This window comes from Erpetoichthys calabaricus, chromosome 3 (genome assembly GCF_900747795.2).
Source record: "Erpetoichthys calabaricus chromosome 3, fErpCal1.3, whole genome shotgun sequence".
NCBI classification, from domain to species: Eukaryota; Metazoa; Chordata; class Cladistia; order Polypteriformes; family Polypteridae; genus Erpetoichthys; species Erpetoichthys calabaricus.
Genome location: NC_041396.2, coordinates 283,957,795 through 283,978,187, shown reverse-complemented (window position 1 = coordinate 283,978,187; position 20,393 = coordinate 283,957,795). Strand labels below are relative to the sequence as shown.

General features: G+C 40.4%; 1 protein-coding gene across 2 annotated transcripts in view; it reads left to right on the top strand.

Moving 5' to 3' along the window:
- dvl2 (dishevelled segment polarity protein 2) overlaps positions 1-20,393 on the top strand; it is a 163,366-nt gene that overhangs the window by 86,026 nt on the left and 56,947 nt on the right. For both annotated transcript variants that reach the window (XM_028798462.2, XM_028798461.2), the window contains exons 3-6: positions 5,954-6,099; positions 9,814-9,923; positions 15,778-15,910; positions 16,235-16,325. In XM_028798462.2, the coding sequence (XP_028654295.1) occupies positions 5,954-6,099; positions 9,814-9,923; positions 15,778-15,910; positions 16,235-16,325 (480 nt within the window). The remainder of the gene's footprint in view (positions 1-5,953; positions 6,100-9,813; positions 9,924-15,777; positions 15,911-16,234; positions 16,326-20,393) is intronic.

The window sequence follows — 20,393 nt, the reverse complement described above, 5'->3', positions numbered from 1 at the left end:
AAGACTACCAAAAGATATTGGGGCGCAATGTAGGGCCCAGTGTCAGAAAGCTGGATCTGCGTCAGATGTCATGGGTGTTCCAGCAGGACAATGACCCCAAACATACCTCTAAAAGCACTCAGAAATGGTTGAAGACAAAGCGCTGGAGAGTTCTGAAGTGGCCAGCAATGAGTCCGGATCTAAATCCGGTTGAACACTTACAGAGAGATCTCATAATTGCTGTTGGGAGAAGGCGCCCTTCAAATTTGAGAAACCTTGAGCAGTTTGCAAAAGAAGAGTGGTCAGAAATTCCAGTTGAGAGGTGTAACAAGCTTGTTGATGGTTATAGGAAGCGCTTGATTTCAGTTATTTTTTCCAAAGGGTGTGCAACCAAATATTAAGTTGAGGGTGCCAATAATTTTGTCCAGCCCGGTTTTTGAGGTTTGTGAATAATGTCAGATTTGGCTTTTTTTCTCTTTTTTTTGTGTTGTTCCAATGCACATAAAGGAAATAAACGTGTGTATACCAAAACATTTGCAATTGCAATAATTTTCTGGGAGCAATGGTGCATTTTCAAGGAAAATTCCAGGGGTGCCGATAATTTCGGCCATAACTTTGTTTGATGGCTGAGTCCTTGTTTGCTATGCTTTTAATCCGATGTCCTGGTCTCTCTGTGAAATCCAAAATTTTCCCACTTGGGACACTAAACTTAAGTTGAGTTAACCTGATAGTTCACTGGTGAGTTTCTGGGGCAGCCTAAATATGTGAAAGGGTTTATTGAGCTGGTTGATTGTACCCATGCTAACTCACCTATATAGAGCCTTTAAAAAGCATTCACCCCTTTGGAAGTTTTTGCTTATGATACAACATTGAATCATAGTGAATTTAATTTTGTGTTTTTGGCACTGATTAACAAAAAAAAACTTTTTTTAATGTCAAAGTGAAAATGGATCTGTTCACAGTTGTCGTAATTAATTACACATATAGGGCACAAAATGACTGATCCCATAAGATTTCACCTCCTTTAATATGACACTCCTAAATCATCCCTAGTGCAGCCAATGAGCTTTAGAAGTCCCAGAATTAATTCATTGCAAATCACCCATCTAGGGTTTCAGTTGTAGCTCTAAATGCACCTGAATGTGGAAGGAGCAGCTTGTGGCGAGTCAGTATGGTGACCTAACCTACACAATGAAGACAAAAGAAAACTGAATGGGAAGTAACGGAAAAGCATAAGTCAGAATATTTCCAAGACAATCAATATCCAGTTAGATCAGTCATTGCAAAATGGAGAGAGCATGGCAAAGCTGTAAATCTGCTAGAGCAAGCCATCCACAAAAACTGAGCGATCAAGCAAGAAGAGGACTAGTGAGGGACACCAACAAAAGGCCACTGAGAACTCTGAAGGAGTTACAAGCTACAATGGATAAGACTAGAGAGATTATGGCAGACAACAACTGTTGCCCATGTGCTTCAACAGTCACAGCTTTATGGGAGAGCAGCAAAGAGGGAAAAAATGCATGACGTCTTGGGAGGCTCTGAAGTCAGCTTGAAGAAGGTTTTGGGGTCTGGTAAGAGAAGAAATTGGACCTTGTTTAGCCTTCAGACTAAACACTGCACATTGTTCAAAACACAGCATCCTCTCATATAAAGTGAAGCACGATGGTGGCAACATCAAGCTGTGGAAATGCTTCTCTCCTGCAGGCCCTAGAAGTAGTGCTGGGAGGTATACCAGTTCATACCGAAACCCGTTTTATATTTTTGTTATGATATGGATTTTTCTTATACCGCAACACCGGTTTAAATAGCCTAAACAATGTTCGCAACGTGGCGCAGCGGGAAAATGTTTAACGGGGGGACCTTTTTCACTGCTACACCGCTAAACATGCATGCAATGGAGTACATGAGTTAGTGGAGGTATTGAGCGGTGAAAATGGACAGAGAACATTCTGAAACTGAAGCTGTAGCAGATGATAAAGTTGAACATGATGACACAGAAGAACTTTTGCCGAAAAAAGGAGCCGTGTCTGTTGTCTGGAGATACTTTGGTTTTAAAAGGTCAGATGTGGACCAAACAACTATTTACTGCAAATGCTGTCAAGCTATAGTTGTCGCTGGAGGCGGCAACATGAACAATTTGCAGCACCACCTTAGCCGCAAACATGCTTTGGAGTAGCATGAATGTATGGAGGCGGCACGGTGGCGCAGTGGTAGCGCTGCTGCCTCACAGTTAGGAGACCTGGGTTCGCTTCCCGGGTCCTCCCTGCGTGGAGTTTGCATGTTCTCCCCCGTGTCTGCGTGGGTTTCCTCCGGGTGCTCCGGTTTCCTCCCACAGTCCAAAGACATGCAGGTTAGGTGGATTGGCGATTCTAAATTGGCCCTAGTGTGTGCTTGGTGTGTGGGTATGTTTGTGTGTGTCCTGCGGTGGGTTGGCACCCTGCCCAGGATTGGTTCCTGCCTTGTACCCTGTGTTGGCTGGGATTGGCTCCAGCAGATCCCCGTGACTCTGTGTTTGGATTCAGCGGGTTGGAAAATGGATGGATGAATGTATGGAACTAAGATTGGCACCCTCCACGTCCTCAGGTAAAACGAGAAGGGTGTCTCTGCAGAACAACATGGGCGTTCCCCAAGCAGTATGGGCGGGTTTCAAGCATCCAATCAGAGAACGTAATGGGTGTTCCCCAAGCTGTATGGGCTGGTTTCCAGCATCCAATCATCGTTAAAACCTTTTTTTCGGTGACAAAAAAAGGGAAACTGGAACGCAACCTGAAAAATACAACTGTAATGGCTTGGTTCCGCCACTAACTTTCAATATTTAAAATGCGATGAGCTGGGATGTGTACTGTGCCTGCTTTGCTCTGCATTAAGCGGTACCGTTCCAATTTTTAACCACACACATCCACATGCGATCTCCTGCTGAGCACACTTTTTTTTTAATCAACCTACCATTCTTCTGGATGTCAATGTCAGGTACGCTGCACACTACATTTATTCTCGTCACTGTGTTATGTGTACATTCTGTCTACCTCCCCATCCCCTTAGCACAGTAACATGACTGTACAATACCAATATTTCTTTTGTCCAGTATATATTTATATTCTGCTACAATATTCAAATGAATGTGTATTTAGCGCCTATATAATATTCTGTCTCTGTGCAATGCTCATGCACTTTACCTTTTATACGATTATTCATGTGTAGATATTCCACAAACCTAACACCAGCATTTAAAACAAATGGCTCCCTCACTCGAGGACATTGCCAACATCATCAAGGACATGTCTCATCCCGGTCACCGACACTTCGAACTTCTGCCCTCAGGAAAACGTTACGTCAAACAAAATACGCACTAACAGACTGCCGAACAGCTTATTTCAAAAAGAATTCCAGTCGTTCAATAATAACTTTGAACGTCTTTAATATCCATACTCAGAAATCCTTGTTTATAATACATGTACTGGCTGCTGTAATATGGCACTCATTACACCTTACACTTTTAAGCACTTTATATTTTTATCTTTTACATGATTGTCAATTTTACTAACTTTTACCTGCCTTGGTTGTGGTTTATACATTGTTTTTCATGCCAAGGCTTGTGCTGTGTGATTTCAATGTTTAATTCAACTGAGATGGGGACTTGCAGTGTCATTGTATACAGTAAAAGGGGGTCATGTACTGCATCCGATCCGCCGCCATTGTTTCTGCACGCTGTGCTGCACGCATCCAGACTAAGATTCTTGTTCCGGTATTATAAGAAGTCCCGTCACACAGTCAATCAGATACTTAACTTGAAATCCACCCAGTTGTCGTTTTAGCCAATTAGAACAACGCTTTGAAACCGCCCACTGTAATACACTTCCAGTACTTGAAATCCGCCCACTCGGGTCAGTGTTCTGCAGAGACTAGTACTTGGGTAAAACTGAAAAAGCTAGAGGACACTCAAGTCAGATGTCACTTGTAGACGTGTTTGCTAGAGGTACTGCCTATGACAAAAAAAGCAAACTGTGGATCGAGAGAACCAACGCCATTACAATTCATATAGCTAATGTGTCAGTGGACAGAAATTGTTAACATTGACAAAGTGTAGTTGGTTTACAAAAAATATTTGCTCTTTATTCCTTTTGTAAGACATGTTCAGTGCAATACAACATTTGACAAGCACCTCTGAATAGTCTAAATGCCTCTTTGGATGGTTGAAAATATGTTGTCAAAATTATAGTTTAAGTTGTTTGCAAAATTTGTTCAATAAAAAGGTTCTATATTTTGACCGCATCTGTCATGCAATGTGATTCCTTCTCTTCATTAGTGCCACCCCCTTGAAAACTACCACTTTATGGGGGCATGCAAACATGTATTAATACTTGTGTGCACATTAAAATGTTTTTTTGTACAATGTATAATTCTCATGACAGTGGAAGAGGTTATTCTTAGCCAGTCTACTGCAGTGGAAACTGTGGTTAATATCCACTCCTGCATGGCGAAAAAAATACAGTTTGATACCATGAAACCGGTATAATTTTGAAAAATAGTGTGATATAGAATTTTGGTCATACCGCCCAGCACTACCTAGAAGTCATGTAAACTCAGCAAATGACAAAGTAAAACCAGATGCAGTCTGCAAGAAACCTGCACCTTGGGAGAAGAACATCAAGGCAAAGCATAAAGCCAAAGCTACACAGGAACAGCTTGAAAACAATAATGTGAATGTCCTGGAGTGGCTGAGTCAAAGTCCCAGCTCTCATGCCAACTGACAATTTGTGGTTGGACTTGAAAAAGTCTGCTCACTCACGATTGCCACGCAACCAGACAGTTTGAGAAGCTTTTCAAAGAAGAATGGAGAAAAATGGCAGAGTTCATATGTGCAAAGATGATAGATTGAGACCTATGCACACAGACTCAGGGCTGTCATGGCTGCATCTGCTAAATGCTGACTTGAAGAAGGCCATCTATTATTTTGTGTTTTATATTTGTAATTCATTTAGACCACAGTACTGAGATCTGTTTTCACTTTGACATTAAAGAGTCTTTTAACTGTTGATCGGTGTCTAAAAAGCCAAAAAGAAATCAACTGGGATTCAAAGTTAGATAACAATAAAATGTGAAGACTTTCTGTAGGCACCGTATGCACTTATTAACTTGATGTTCTGAGTATAGGGTGAGCAGCATAGCCAGCCAGAATGCCAAAGAAGTTGTGAAAATAAGAAATTATCATAGAATCATTTAATTGTTTTACGTATAGAGTAAAACACTATAAAAGCCATGACTTTGCATATTTTTATCGATTATTGGCTCAATGCATTTTTCGTCTAAACTTGGCATTTTCAGATTAATTTGAGGAGCTGCAAAATAAAATGTCTGCATAAAGGACTGGGAAAGCATTACGGCAATTTTGGATTCAGTGTTGAGTCCCACCTGTGTGCTGGTTATCCCTTTCCTCACAGTCCTCTGTGTAGAATCCCTGGTCAGTGATGATGATTTTAGCTTCCCATTGTTGGTTGTAGTGACTATGAGCCCTTTTGTCAGTCATAGCCTTGAAAATGGCTCATCTTAAATGTTTGTTCAGATTAAAAGAGCTCAGCCTTTACAGTTCAAGCAAAAGAAGATGAAGAGGTAACATGATGGAAGTGTTTAAAATTATGAAGGGAATTAGTCCAGTGGATCAAGACTGTTATTTTAAAATGAGTTCATCAAGAACACAGGGATGCAGTTGGAAACTTGTTAAGGGTAAATTTCGCACACACTTTAGGAAGTTTTTCTTTACACAAAGAACGATAAACACTTGGAATAAGCTACCAAGTAGTGTGGTAGACAGTAAGACTTTAGGAACTTTCAAAATTCGACTTTTTAGAAGAATTAAGTGGATAGGACTGGCAGGCTTTGTTGGGCTGAATGGCCTGTTCTCGTCTAAAGTGTTCTAATGAATGAATTTGGAATCCTTCCTTGATTTCACTTATGTACTCCTTTTCCTTTTTAGTTGGTGTCTTCAGACAGCCCACTGCCAGAACCTGCTCCTGCTCCAGTGGAAACCAGACCAGAGCCATCCCCACCGCCACCTCCTCTTCCCCCTCCGCCAGTTGAGCGCACGGGAGGCATCGGTGACTCCAGACCCCCTTCTTTCCAGTAAGTGTAATAAATGAAGCAATTCAAGGATCGCAAGTATGCACACTGGATTTAGACAATGCCCAGTAACTGAAGTTCTTTTTTTTTCTGGAGCTTGTGCCCTGAAGTTTAGTTAAGATAAGCTACCAGTTGCTTAGTTTGAGTAGATTCTGCTATTATGAGACTGGTATTTGGTGGAGGTTATACCTGGATGGATGTGGGGGTGTGCAGGAATAGGCTCATTTGGGTTAGTATGTCATCTTGTTGTTCTCCTTGTGGGATTGCATTTGCTACAACCCATCAACAACAGGATTAAAACTAACCTGTCTCCCCACAGTCTCATTCAGATAAATCCAGTTTTGTATAGTGCTCTTCAACGAGGGGAGGCACAGTGGGCCATTACAAGTTCTCAGGTAAAATTAACTTTACTAGTTACATAATGAATACACCCATTAGTTTGAAACTGATTAATGTAAATGGAGCTCAGCACTGTCTGTCAGTTAATTAATGGTTGAATTATGGACAGTTGGCATCGGGGGAAAAGAATAGAAAAACCCCAGTATCCCCAGAGAAAGCAAACATCTCTACAGTCAAAGTTAAAGACAAAGTCATGCAGTCATAATCCTAGAGAAGAAGGAGAAAAACAAAAACATGACACTCAAAATGTTTTAACTCTTTCAGGGCTGATGACGTCTTTTGTTGAAATTTAGTGGTGGAGGACGGTAATCGGCTATAAACTGCTACAAAACTCGCCCTTACGTTTTAGTTCGACTCTCTTTCCTAGAAGGAAAGTTAAGTAGCTTTGCTGATTTTACCACAATTTCCTTCGTGTGCATGCGTAGCAAAGAGCAAACAACCTCTAAAATGGCACCGACATCTGGCGAGAGACTAAAGTGAATGTGCAAATTAAAATACTCCATGGGTGTTTTACGTATTATCACTGATCTGGACTCTGACTTCTCGGACTTGGAATTTGATGCATGTGATCTGGAGATGGAGATCAAAAATGAAAGTGAGGTACCAGCATCGGCTGATCGTGGTTCTCGACACGTCTGTGTAGCTGATACGCTTATAGCAATGTTCGCCTGGGAGGACCACCACTTATGATGACAAGAGGAACAAACCATTTTGCATCACACTGCGACTGCCTCCATCTCTCACCTCCTGTGCTAAGACAGCCAGGCAGCCGGCCCACCGTGCATTCCCGCTGGCCATCAAGGTGCCCCTGCATAGGCACTGCTGCCAGAGATGCCGGACATGCGCCAACAGCAGCCACAGCATATAGCAACAGATGTATTATGTTGATTTATGTATGAAACCATTGCTTTGTGTGCTTTTCAGAAAACTGAGTTTTTTGGAAAAAATATTCGGCTCTCAAAAGAGTTAAATAGAGAAGGGGTGCCACTTTAATCACCACCAATGTGCAGCATCTGCCTGGGTGACACGACTGCAGCCGTTTTGTGCCAGTATGCTCACCAAACATTTTTAGGTGGTGAAGGGGTGAGAATGGTAGTTAGCTAATGAAATCAATGTGGCTGCATTTCTCTTAGAAATCTAATAATATAGCAGCTTCAGTAACAAAAGAGAATTTACTATTTCTGCATTTGTTGCCATAGCAGAAATCATCTTAAAATGTGTTACAATTCCGTGGGTATTTAACTAGCTACTGTAGCATCTAAATGTATTCTCTTGTTAAATTTACAGTTTAAAACTTACCTTGGTAAGCCTATACGTATTTTCATAATTAGCACTTAAGAAATGTTTGGCAAATGCTGCTACAAAGCCAGCTTATTTATGGGTGGCATTCATATCAGTCTTTACACTCACACATACGTTTATCCATTAAACGTGTTTTAGTCCTGGGGACGCACTGAGTGGTGCATTTTCAAGATAAGTTCCTTTCCATGATAAATACAGTTTAAAAAAATTCAGCAACAGAACAAATGAGACACATACCAAATTACAGTTCAGCCCAACAACAGGCTCGCTTATTTAACAGCAACAAATCGTCTGTGTATATCCTGGGAAGCCCAACATCACTAGTCACATTTTTCTGTTGTTACTGGCCAAGTGTCACTGATAAAATATCAATCGCAAACTTAGCACTTAATATAGCTAGTCTGCCTCTATCCCCCATTGTGTAGCACAGTTAGGATCCATCATTGTTCTTCCCACTGTCACTTTCTTTCCCTCTGAGCCACCAATTCTATTTGTGCTGCTATTAGACGGTCAGCTCAAGTTGGACGGTTGGGAGACAAAGTCAGAGAGGCGAGATTGTGTTGGTTTGGAGATGTGCAGAGGAGAGATGCTGAGTATATTGGGAGAAGGATGCTAAGGATAAAGCTGCCAGGCAAGAGAAAAAGAGTAAGGCCAAAGAGAAGGTTTATGGATGTGGTGAGAGAGGACATGCAGGTGATGGGTGTAACAGAACAAGATGCAGAGGATAGAACGATATAGAAGAAGATGATCTGCTGTGGCGACCCCTAACAGGAGCAGCAGAAAGAAGAAGACTGAAGTTCTCTGCTTGCATTCCCGAATCTTACCAGTCTTGTAGAATGTAGCGTGAACCTTCCCAAGACTCATCTTATGCAGTACTTTCTGTGAAATGTCGCTGACAGTTGGGCATCTAGTCCCATTCATCATCAGGGAAGCCAACAGTGTGGTCCAATACTATAATATCTCCATGAGACAATTTACTATCTAAAAATATACTGGTATGGTAAATGTACTGTGATTATTTTTATGAGACGATGCTCGGGTCCTGCAATCATCTTTCTTTCTTTCTTTCTTTCTTTCTTTCTTTCTTTCTTTCTTTCTTTCTTTCTTTCTTTCTTTCTTTCTTTCTTTCTTTCTTTCTTTCTAAGCATATGTTATGAAACTATTAAGTCAATTAACTTAAGTTTTAAACAGTATCATCAAAATATTATAGTACAGGCAGTCCCTGGGTTACGTATGAGATAGGGACTGTAGGTTTGTACTTAAGTTCACCGCTTGCCGCTCGAGGGACACTACACTACGCGAGCAGCGAAATCTCCCCCCTCCAGCCACCACTTGCAGCATCCCCAGGCCGAAGATGACGGAGCGGCAGTTACTGAGGCGCATGTGTCGCAGCTGCGTCCTCATTCGTAGGTCGGGTGTCCGTAACCTGGGGACTACCTGTTTATGTATTAAATTGTGATATCATACTTTTTAGATATTAGCTGATTAAACAAACGCGCAAATGTAACTCATATTTAGGGAGTCTACCACTATGGTAAAAATGCATAAATAATAACTTATCTTTTATTGTTGAAGTCATACACTCATTAATTTATATTAGGCTTTTTTAGCAAAATGTGGCCAATTTTAGTTATTAATTTATGCTCAGCTTAAGTAAATCTGCCTTTATGCGCACACATCGTCCTGTCGCCAACACTTTCCATTTCAGACCTCCACCCACAGGCCCCTTAATGACATTTTCAGGTCCTGTAACTGAAGCAGCCACAGAGGGCTTTGCCACTGGATGCCTGCAGCTGGACTCTATTGACATTATCTGTACACTACGGGGAAAGGCTAACATGCGTCAAATCAATGACGAGAACAAGAAAGGAGAAGAACTCGAGCCTCTAACTTCAAAATCGACTCCCCACCCAAATCCCCCCCCCCCCCCCCCCACAAACTATTCAGTGATGTTACTGAACTGTAATTTTATAAGAGCAGAATTTAAATATTTTTTTTTTTTTTTTTGTTCTTTAGCCCCAATGTTACAGGTAGTCAAGAAAATTTGGACGAACAAACAGAAACTGAATCAGTGGTGTCTTCTCGACGAGAAAGGCCACGGAGGAGAGAAAGTATGGAACAGCATGGTAAGTGTACAGTCAAGGATTAAAAAAAAAAAAAGTGTTTGACTACTTTAGTGAACATTAAGTTCTAAATATTTTGCTGGCTTCTGTTGAATTTTGTAAGGTGGTACTACTGTCAACTACTTAGGTAACTTCTGGGATTCTGTGAAGTGTTTCCTAACATTTGTGTGAAATTTACCTTTAACATCTTCCATGTGGTTTTTAAACTAACTGTGCAAAGACAGTGTGTGGTCTTTAGTCTTTTTTTCCCCCTATTCTTTTAACATTTTTTTTTTATTTTTCGGCCAGCTAAGCACTAGCAGGCCCTTTGCAAGCACACTCAAAGTCTATCAAATGAAAAACAGCGTTCTGTTTTACATTCTAGACTATGTCTAGATCACCCAAAATACTTTCTCCAGTATCTCACAGACAGAAGATTTATTTTTATTGGCCAACAGTCTGCTTACACAAACTTGCTCAGAAAACAAAGAGGTGAAGTAAAAATGTTAAACTTGGCTTTGAGAGCTGCTTAAGACCTTTACTGTCTACAGAAGCACATTGCATTCACCAAAGAAATAATAGTGGGGGACATTTTCATGTAATTATGAATTAAAATCTCATAATTAAGAGAGAAGGACCTCATAATTATTATTTTGTATCTCATAATTATGAGGTAAGATCTTGTAATTGTGACTTGGCATCTCATAATTACAAGATTTCATAATTACAAGATCAGATCCTTATCTCGAAATTTCAGGATCCTTATCTCGAAATTTCAGGATCCTTATCTCGAAATTTCAGGATCCTTAACTCGAAATTTCAGGATCCTTACCTCAAAATTACGAGATGCTTAGTAATATTTGCTAAATGATGATAATCGTGAGATACTAATTCATAATTACGAGATTCTTATGTCATAATTATGATGTACTATGTCATAATTACAAGATCCTTATGTCATAATTATGATGCACTAAGTCATAATTATGAGATCCTTTACCCCTACAATTAAAGACATTTGTGTGGGTGAGTCACACACTAGTTAAGAGTTAGTCACTGGGCATGTAAGGCTAGACAACTGACCTTTGCAGGAGCAACACTGAAACAGCCTCAGACTTGTTAAGGTTATGTAAATGAAGGCTGCGATTGAAAATCGCTGGAAAAGTCTTGTAATGTGAAATGGCCTATAGGGTCATAGCTCTTACAAACTGTACGCTTGAAATAGGTATGTGATGTATGTCTTTCTTGCTACATTTGGTGTTTAGGCAAAGTTTTCCAACGTTGTATATCTGATTCTCCTACACTGTTGTGAAACGTGTTGTCAGCCTTTGATCACCACCCTCAGGGCACCATTTGAAGTCTTGTACCACACAACACCCTTAGTTCACAAATAAAGAAAGTAGTTTTCGATTCCACAGTTGTGAAAGAATAAAATTTAAAGGACAAAAACAAAAAGCAGTTTTCCAGTGCTAGATTTGGTCTTCATATTTTTCTGGATATTCAATCGCCCAACTCCCACAGACTCTCCCTGGAGCCTTACATGTCACATTGAGCCGTCACAACTAAAAGGCTAGTAAATGTCGACACTTGTCTAATGAGAATGTGGATGCTGCACTGCAGTCGCGAACAGCTGACTTTTGGGTTGCACTGATGACAGCTTCAGGTTGAGGTCTGGTAAAACATTCAGTCTGATTGGGTATTTTGTCTTTGCCGCAGTAAGTAACGTAAGTTTAATTTTCTAAAGAAATAGAGTGGGAAATGTAAGAAGCTTGAAGGTTTTAGATAAGAATAACTAATAAATACTATGTTTCCCCGAAAATAAGACCTACTCTGAAAATAAACCCTAGCATTATTTTCAGGCTGCTCTGTAATATAAGCCCTACCCCAAAAATAAGCCCTAGTCAAGATCGTCAGCTGAAAAGTAAGGTGCCTAAGGCCAGATTTATACTTCACGTGATGCGATGCGTGTGCCTGAAGCATCCATTCAATTCCTAGGACAACTTGCCACAATATCTCTGAAAAGGGTGTTTCATGATTACATCCATCATTTTGGGGATGCGCCCATTCCAGAAGCATCGGCGCAAGACAGAAACAAAATCTTTGGACAGGGCATCAGCTCATCGCAAGGTGAACACAAGCACACAAATACACTAACGTCATTGTAGCTTCACCAAATCCCCAAACCTTCATGTCTTTGGATGGGAAAACTGAGCACACTGTGGAAACCCACCAGGAAAACATGCAAACTCACAAGGGATCACAAGGGACGTGACTCCATGCGAGACAGCAGCGCTACCACTCTGCCACCCACATATGTGTAACTATTAACAGTATTCATTATTTAAACAAAGTTATTTATCTGTAAAATGTAATATACATATTTTAATGCATTTCATCATGAAAGTGCATATCAAGTATAAATCTAAGAATTCTAAATTGTAGAGAGTTGGAATATCATAAATGTAATGTGTTCTGTGTGGTGATCTATTGCTACTTGCCGCTGCTGTCAAGTAAGAAGGAAGCCCCAGCAATTAACAACTGGGTCAGTTTTAAAATGCTTTAATGATAAAGTAAACTACGAGGTTAAAGTGGATATTTCGAGTTTAAAGCCGAAATTTCCACTTTAATCACAACATAGACATTTTTATTATGTCCTTTGTATTTTTTTCTCTGTGGCTCAAATGCGCCGTACATTCTGATGCTTTTGTAAAAGTGCAAAAAAAAAAAAAGACAGCACAGAAGATGGTATGTGAGACTTTTAAAATATATCGTGTTATTACTTTGGGAGAATATGTGATGCTTGAATATACAGGGGGTCCTCGGGTTACGACACAGTTCCGTTCCTACAACAGTGATGTAACCCGAATTTTGGTGTAATTCCAAACTCACCCTAGCCTAAGACATTTACAAAATCATAATCTAGAACATAAAAGCACAGTTTAGCCACAGAAAAAGGAAAAGGTCATAAATATACTGTACTGTACACTGTACTGTAGTAACAGAAAAAATGACAAAAAAATGAGTGTAAAAAAATTCCTTACCTTTATTCCTTCTGATCTCTTTACAATGTCTAATTTCACTTCCATCGTGATAGCATTCCTCTTCTTCAAAGCACTACCATCTGAAGACTCTGACTTTCGTGTAGGAGCCATGATAAGGGCCACAAAGTCGCCAAAAAAAAAGCCACACAAACAGAACACTTACTCCGCGCGCAACAAAACTAGTTCGCCAACTCCCTCACTCATACGCTGCATTACTGTGTATTCTTCCGCTGCACGCAACCAAACTAGTTCGCCCACGTAGTCTGTAAGTACGATGCTAATGGCGTAAGCCGAAACACTCATGTCTCGATTTTTTTTTAAGTTTGTACGGGAGTGAGAGTTGCAAACTCGAAATGTCGTATGCCAAAATGTTGTAACCCGAGGACTCCCTGTAAAGGCAACGTCAATACATTTGTATGTCAGCATTTTGCTTCACCACATCAAACCATTCATTAAACATCGAAGTACGCACATCCATCCTGGAGGATCCTAAAAGCGGCTGGAGTAGAAAGAAATTCAGGCTGGAATTGAGGGTTTGAATATGGAGAGTTATGGTGATATTCCAGAAGATGATGACATGACTGTGTTTGGAAAAAATGTATATTGTTGTACATGAATAAATATGAGATATCCCCTGAAAATAAGCCCTAGTGCATCTTTTAGAGACAAAAATTAATATAAGATATTCTCGGGGAAACGCGGTACTATTCGACAAGTTTAAACCAAAGAGCTAAGAAAAACACATTTCTAAAGTACAATTAAAACGTTATTCCAGTAAAGGTAGCCTCTTTTCTCAATCAGCCGCTGGCTTGTTGATGCTGCCATGCCGCGTAATCTGCACTTCAATCACCTACCCCTTATCCCCCCCTCGCCACTGTGAAGAACGAGGCTGAACAAACCCCAAGGAGATGCGGCCGCTCCTCTGAAACCACTCTTAAGCAGTGATACAATGGGACACAAATATCAGTTGTTTTTTTTTGTTTTTTTTACCTCCTCTTTGCTCGATCAGCTTCTGGCTTGCTGCTGCTGCTGCCGTGCCGCGTGATCTTCATCTCGAACGTTTAAAAGCCTGCACAGCAGCTGTCCTTATGTCTCACTGCATTGTCTCTCTTGTCCCCCAGACATCCTCAAACACTATGCGATTTCTTTTCGCTGTTCTGTTATTTCACCGAGTATAATTTTCCATTTGTTTGTGCTAATGTGATCTTTACTCTCATTTTTTTTTGAGATCTTCGAATTTTCCTACTTCCATTATCTCTAACCTGCTCTGCATGTGTATCGCGGGACTTGCATCCAAAGGTTGTAAGTATGACGTAACTTGTCCGTCTCGCGGGACGTGAAAGTGTCTCTCTTCCAAAGATCGTCGCAGGAAAAAAGTCTTGCATCGTCGCAAGATTTTTTTTTATAATAGAGAGATGGCTTTGTTGTAATGAATTTTGCAACGGACTTCACTATAATGAGATTTTTTTTAGCATTATGTTGACACATGTAAAACGGGTAAAACTTTAGAATAACTTTCAGTAATTTCAGGTAGGGTTTAGCCATGCACTAACATTACATTAGTACTCTATATCTTGAGATTATTGACTTCAATATATAGTTTTGTATTTTTGAAGTATGACTGAAACATACTGCTTAACTGACTAATAAACAGTAGAGTGTGAATGAAACATACGCACTATTGCTGTGCTCCTTTTACTTCAGATGTCAGAGCTGGGATTGGCATAACAGCTGATGATATCACAACAGAGTTGATCATGTTCTACTAAAAACATTCAGAGAACCAATATGGATGCATCCAGGAAAACCTTTGTTGTTTTTTGCTCCATTGGAATAAATAGCAGTTGATAACAACGCATTACATGTTATTTGCACATCCAAACACCATAGCAACATATCCATGGATAGAAGTTGGACAGTACTGTGTGTATCAATGATTTACAGAGACAGAATACTACAGCTTTCACTAAAGTTTGCAGTGTAAGTCACAATTTTGGATTAACATCATGATCAGAAGTTGGCAAGATTCAGACTTGACAGTCCAGTCCTGAATTTCCGAGTTGTAAATCTGACTTAAGGGGGCATTTAAGTTGAACATTCCAACTAGGAATTTGAAAATTCAAACTTCCCACTTTAAATGGAACACAACATCAAATGCATGATGTTATCAGACTAAGGTTAAGATTTGCTGGGAACCGTAGCCCAAACAACTTAATTTTGAATGCACTGGTTAAGCTATATGCATTTACTTCAAAATATTTTTTGTATGTTTAAATAAATATAGTGTACATTTCTATAAACGTTTGTGACGTATGTATGTATATTGTGGCCAGGTGGGGTAATGAAAGTTTGGGGCGTTAACTGGGTCGTCCTTTTTATTTGTTCACGGATACAAATTAAAGAAAGAGCGCTCATTGGCACACTTCTGTCTTGCTGGAATTTATAAAGAGGATAGAGGGAAGGTTCTCTCCAGTTTCAGCTGAGCTCTGTCTCACAGTTGACTCCTCCTTCCGGGACTTTATGGCGGCAGGGCTAAATGCCTTCACTTGGCTTCTCAGCACAGTGGGGATAGAAGGAGATGACAGTGTTAGCGGCAACACCACCTCCCGTCGTGACGTGTTATTACATACCTCGACTGAGCCTGTGAGGAGGTCCTCCGACATGCACGCGTAACAATATATTATTATGCTTTTATGTATTTGTGTCTATATATATATATATATATATATATATATATATATATATATATATATATTGTGTGTGTGTTTGTATATACATGTGTAAAATATTACTTAGAGGACTTAAGTCATTCAGGTGGTAATCATTCTCTTCACCAGGTGGACCTCGGATTAATGGACAGTCCAGGTTAGATCGGCACTTAGCAGGCTATGAAAGTGCCAGCACCATGATGAGTAGTGAGCTTGAAACCACAAGTTTCTGTGACTCTGATGATGACGACACTATGAGCCGGTGAGTGGGGTTCCATTTTTATTCTTTATTCTAGAAGTGACCTTTGTTGACTAAATTTTTGCAGTCTCCGTACCAAATATTCCTTCATTGTGATAAATTGAAAAAATGTTGTTCTTACTATTCCACCCCATATTTTTTTTATCATTATTACTTTTAGAACAATTTTTGAATATAAGTTAACTTTTAGTAATTTTCCAGCCTGCCCATTTGTAAACAATGTTTTTTTTTTTTTTTTTTTTTTTTTAAACAAAATGAAGTTTAAGAAGAAATGCATTTCAGTGCAAATGCAGATTTAAGAACTTATTCTTTTTTTTGTTTTCCTAGTTTTAGCAGCTCTACAGAGCAGACCACTACCTCACGCCTTCTAAAGCGACACCGCCGTCGCAGGAAACAACGTCCTCCACGTCTTGAACGGGTAAGAAAGTGGCAGTGGGTGGTAAAGATTCTTTTGACATGCCAGACATTTCCATTTAATGCAGATTGAATGTCTTTTCTGAATACAAACATACATACAGAAACGACTGAATGGAACTTTCCAATGCAAGAGCATTAAGTGACATTAGTAGATGCGAAGGATTACATTTTTACCCCGATGTGTTGTAATCGCTTTCACCTATATTACTCACTTCCTGTCCTTTATCTCCCTTGCTAATGTGAAATGGACACTATATAGCGCCTGACCCGACACAGTCGTGACACTGAGGCACGTGTAAAACTCAACAGAAGACTTTTATTTCTTTCTTCAGCTGGAGGGCACGTCTTCCCCGTGAACCCTCCAGCCACAAAACAGTCCCAAGCACAGTAACACAAACCACAACCCTTCTCTCTTTCACCACCACTCCTCCACAGCTTTGTCCTCCTTCCACCCGACTCTGGCCGCTGAGTGGTGGTCGCTGGCCTATTTTTATAGCCCACCCAGAAGTGTTCCAGGTGCTTGATCAATGGTTCCTAATTGCACTTCCGGGCGGGGCTGTAGAATTGTCCTGGCTGGCTCCAGGATCCATGCAGCACCCCCTGACGGCCACCCCAGATCTCCATGGGGCTGTGGAGAACTCCATCTCCCATGGAATCCTTCAGGAAACTGAGGCACCATCGTCAGCCAGGGATGTTGCCACCAAGCGTCCCGGGGGAGGTAATGAGGAGCCCATGGCTGCTCCCCTGGAACATAAGTAGAAGGGGTGTTCCGGCCGGGCATGGGACCCGGTCGCCCGCCACACTACCAAACACATAAATTGTGCTACCATCATATATGGGGCGGAGTGGTGGCTCTGAGGCTAAGGATCTGCGCTGGTATCCCGAAGGTTGCCGGTTCAAATCCCCGTTACTGCCAAAAGAGATTCTGCTCTGCTGGGCCCTTGAGCAAGACCCTTAACCTGTAATTGCTCCAGGGGCGCTGTACAATGGCTGACCCTGCGCTCTGACCCCAAGGGGTATGCGAAAACTACCAAATTCCTAATACAAGATATAAGGCGAAACAAAGAACAAAAAAAAAATAAATAATGGGTTTTCCCCAGTAGCACTTTATTCATTTGTCCCCACGTGGAGATTTGTCTTTTTACTAAAGCTTGGTAAGTATTTATTATTTGCCGTAATAATAATAACAACAACAACCCAATACTTTCAAATACTCACCAGAATGACAAAACAAGACTTGGCTAAAGATAAAAAGAGCAGTTCCAGGGAGGCATTTTCAGGCATGTTGCCATTGGTATGATGGAGCCCCAGTAGCGTTTCTTCAAAGACTTCTGCTGAATGATTTGTTGGCTGAGAGTCATCAATGCTGGTGTGTCAGAGAGAACATGTGCACCATTGGTCATGATGGCTATACATTTTGTCTTCATTTTCTCCTCATCCACTACCTCCAGCAGGTCCGGAATGCGTCCCATAACTGAGCTTGCCTTTTTAATTAACTTACTCATTCAGTGGGCCCCTCTTGAAGTTATATTATAAAAGATGTCACTACCCACATTAAAGGAACTCTGTCTCCTAAGAAGACTCTGCTCTGTCCTTTCTTGTATAGCTGCTGTGTGTTAAGAGATCATGATTTGGCCAGGTTTTCCAACTTTCTTTTTGATGTAGGCATGTGGGTGTGCTCATGGGGTACTATGAGTGGGATACTTCCATTGCTTTGTAATTCCCATCTTTATATCTCATTATCAGTGGGGTATTGAAGCAGAAATTCTTAAAGCTGTTCTCAGGTTTAGTCCTAGGGGCCCACTTTAGCTACCGTTTTTTTTATCCCAACAAACTTCTTCTTTTAATTGGGCCTGTTTTTATTGAGCAAGCTGTTATTTCCCATTTTTTCTGTTTTGGTGTTAATCCAGAAATTAGAAAACTGGGTTTACTGCATTGTTAATGGAGTATAGCAAACATTTACATGCTGTATAAATTTTTTTTTTTTTCTTGTTTTTTTTTAAGATTTTTTTTTTGTCGTCATCCTCATGATTTTTATTTTGCTACAGAATTAAATGCTCATTCATTTAGTTCTGTACCAGAATACATTAAGTTCATATCCCTCATATCTGGCTGCAATGTATTCAACAGGTTAGCTTCTGTGTACCTTCTTGACCCCTCAGATATGCTAGCGAACAGCGTCCGATGATGCCATCTCTGTGTAGCATGAAATCTCAATCCAAAAACTTTCATGTGTTTTTCGTTGGTGGTGGAATGAGCTGCCCACTTCCATCTAAACTGCTGGCTCCCCGCAATGTGTTTAAGACGTCTTTTCTCTTGTTCTTTGAAAATCTTTCTAATTAACAGAGACAGTGATGGGTTCTTGCAACTAAGAAAAGATTAACTAGTGTGTTCTGCTTGGTTTAGAGCTCTTTACTTGTTGTGACTAATATTGTAAACGTGTCCTGTAATACTTGCACCTAAACAGTCCCCCAGACTGTTAACGTGACTATGTTGACCACTATTGTAAATTGCTTTGGATAAAAACATCTGCTAAATGAATAAATGTAAATGTTTTTCCCAGGTGCTCTGGTTATTTAAGCCATCATATACTAATGAACATGCTAGGGGGTATGACATTGAATTAGCTACAGCATTCAGTGCCTTTTGCCCCTGAGGTATACAATTAACTCTACAGGAAAAAATGAAATAATAGACCAAAAAAAGAGTCCCGAGTATTTAAGGCTTTATCCAAAAATAAAAATATTTCAGAATTTCCTATAAATGTAAATCTCACACTACAATACTTATCTGAGTATATAATAAGAAAAGAAACTAACGAACAAGTTGGCAAATTAAATAATGACATCAATTAGAAGGAAAATGACTCGCTGATTGTAAAACTGATGGGAACAAAAAACATGAAGCTATTGTGAGCCCCCAGGACTGAACCTGAGAACCACTGTCATAAAATGCAAAATTAAAAGATCAAATTAACCAGCACACATCCTGAAATCAGAAAGTGGATCTATTAATCAACCATGCACCACATCTGTCCTTCTGCCTTTTACATTTCTGTTGGTGCTCTCATTCTTTCGGAAAATTAAAGCACACAGACTGAAAACATTTTTGCATTGCGACATATTCTGAAACCATTTTAGTGTCTTAGTCATATAGATATAGATATGTATATATATAGAGATATATATATATAGTGTCACACACGTATGCTTAGGAGGCAGCTGAAGGGCTTAGAGATGAATGATAATACATCTGCCCAGGTGGGGGTGGGATGCACTGATGCTCTTTCTAAGTTCCCTGCAGGCCTTTCCCGGGAAATCCCACCAGGAGCCACCGCCTCGACTCGGGACACATCACTTCCGGTCCCGGCCCCGAGGACTATATCACTTCCCGCAAACTTCCTATAAAGCCTCACACTTTTTCCCTGGAAGTCAGTTCTGTTTTGGACTCTGTCTTGTAAACTTGACTCAACTACGAATTATTTACTTTTGCAGCCTGGATACTGAATTATACGGGTGGCTGCCCCAAACCTTGGCATGTCTCCCCAAACCTAGCCATTCCTCGTGGCTTCACCCGCATATTAGTAAAACAGGACAGTGAGGAGGGCCTGGCCCGGCTCTCTACTGCTGACATCACTCTTCCCCCTCTCTTCGATCCGCAACCTCTGTCTTGGATTAGCACAAATATATCGCTACTGCAAGCAAACTGTGATTCTTAGTGCAATGAGAGAAGTTGCAAAATCAACTGGAATGTTCAAGCAAGTTATATATAAAAAAAAGATCTAAATCCGTTAAGTAGTTCTCTCGTTCACTAACTAAGCAGAGTTAAAGTTATACCCCGAGGCAGACGCGTGAGTGAGGAGGGCCCCGCAGCCCAATGAGTCTCTCTCGGATTCCCGCTAATAAATGGGTACAGCAAGCGAACTATGATACTTAGCGCAATGAGAAAGTTGCAAAATCAACGGAATGTTCAAGCAAATTATAGAAAAAACCCGATCTAAATCCATTAAGTAGTTCTCTCATGAAAAGCGGACAGACATACAAACGGGTCTAAAAAAACTGTAAGAAAT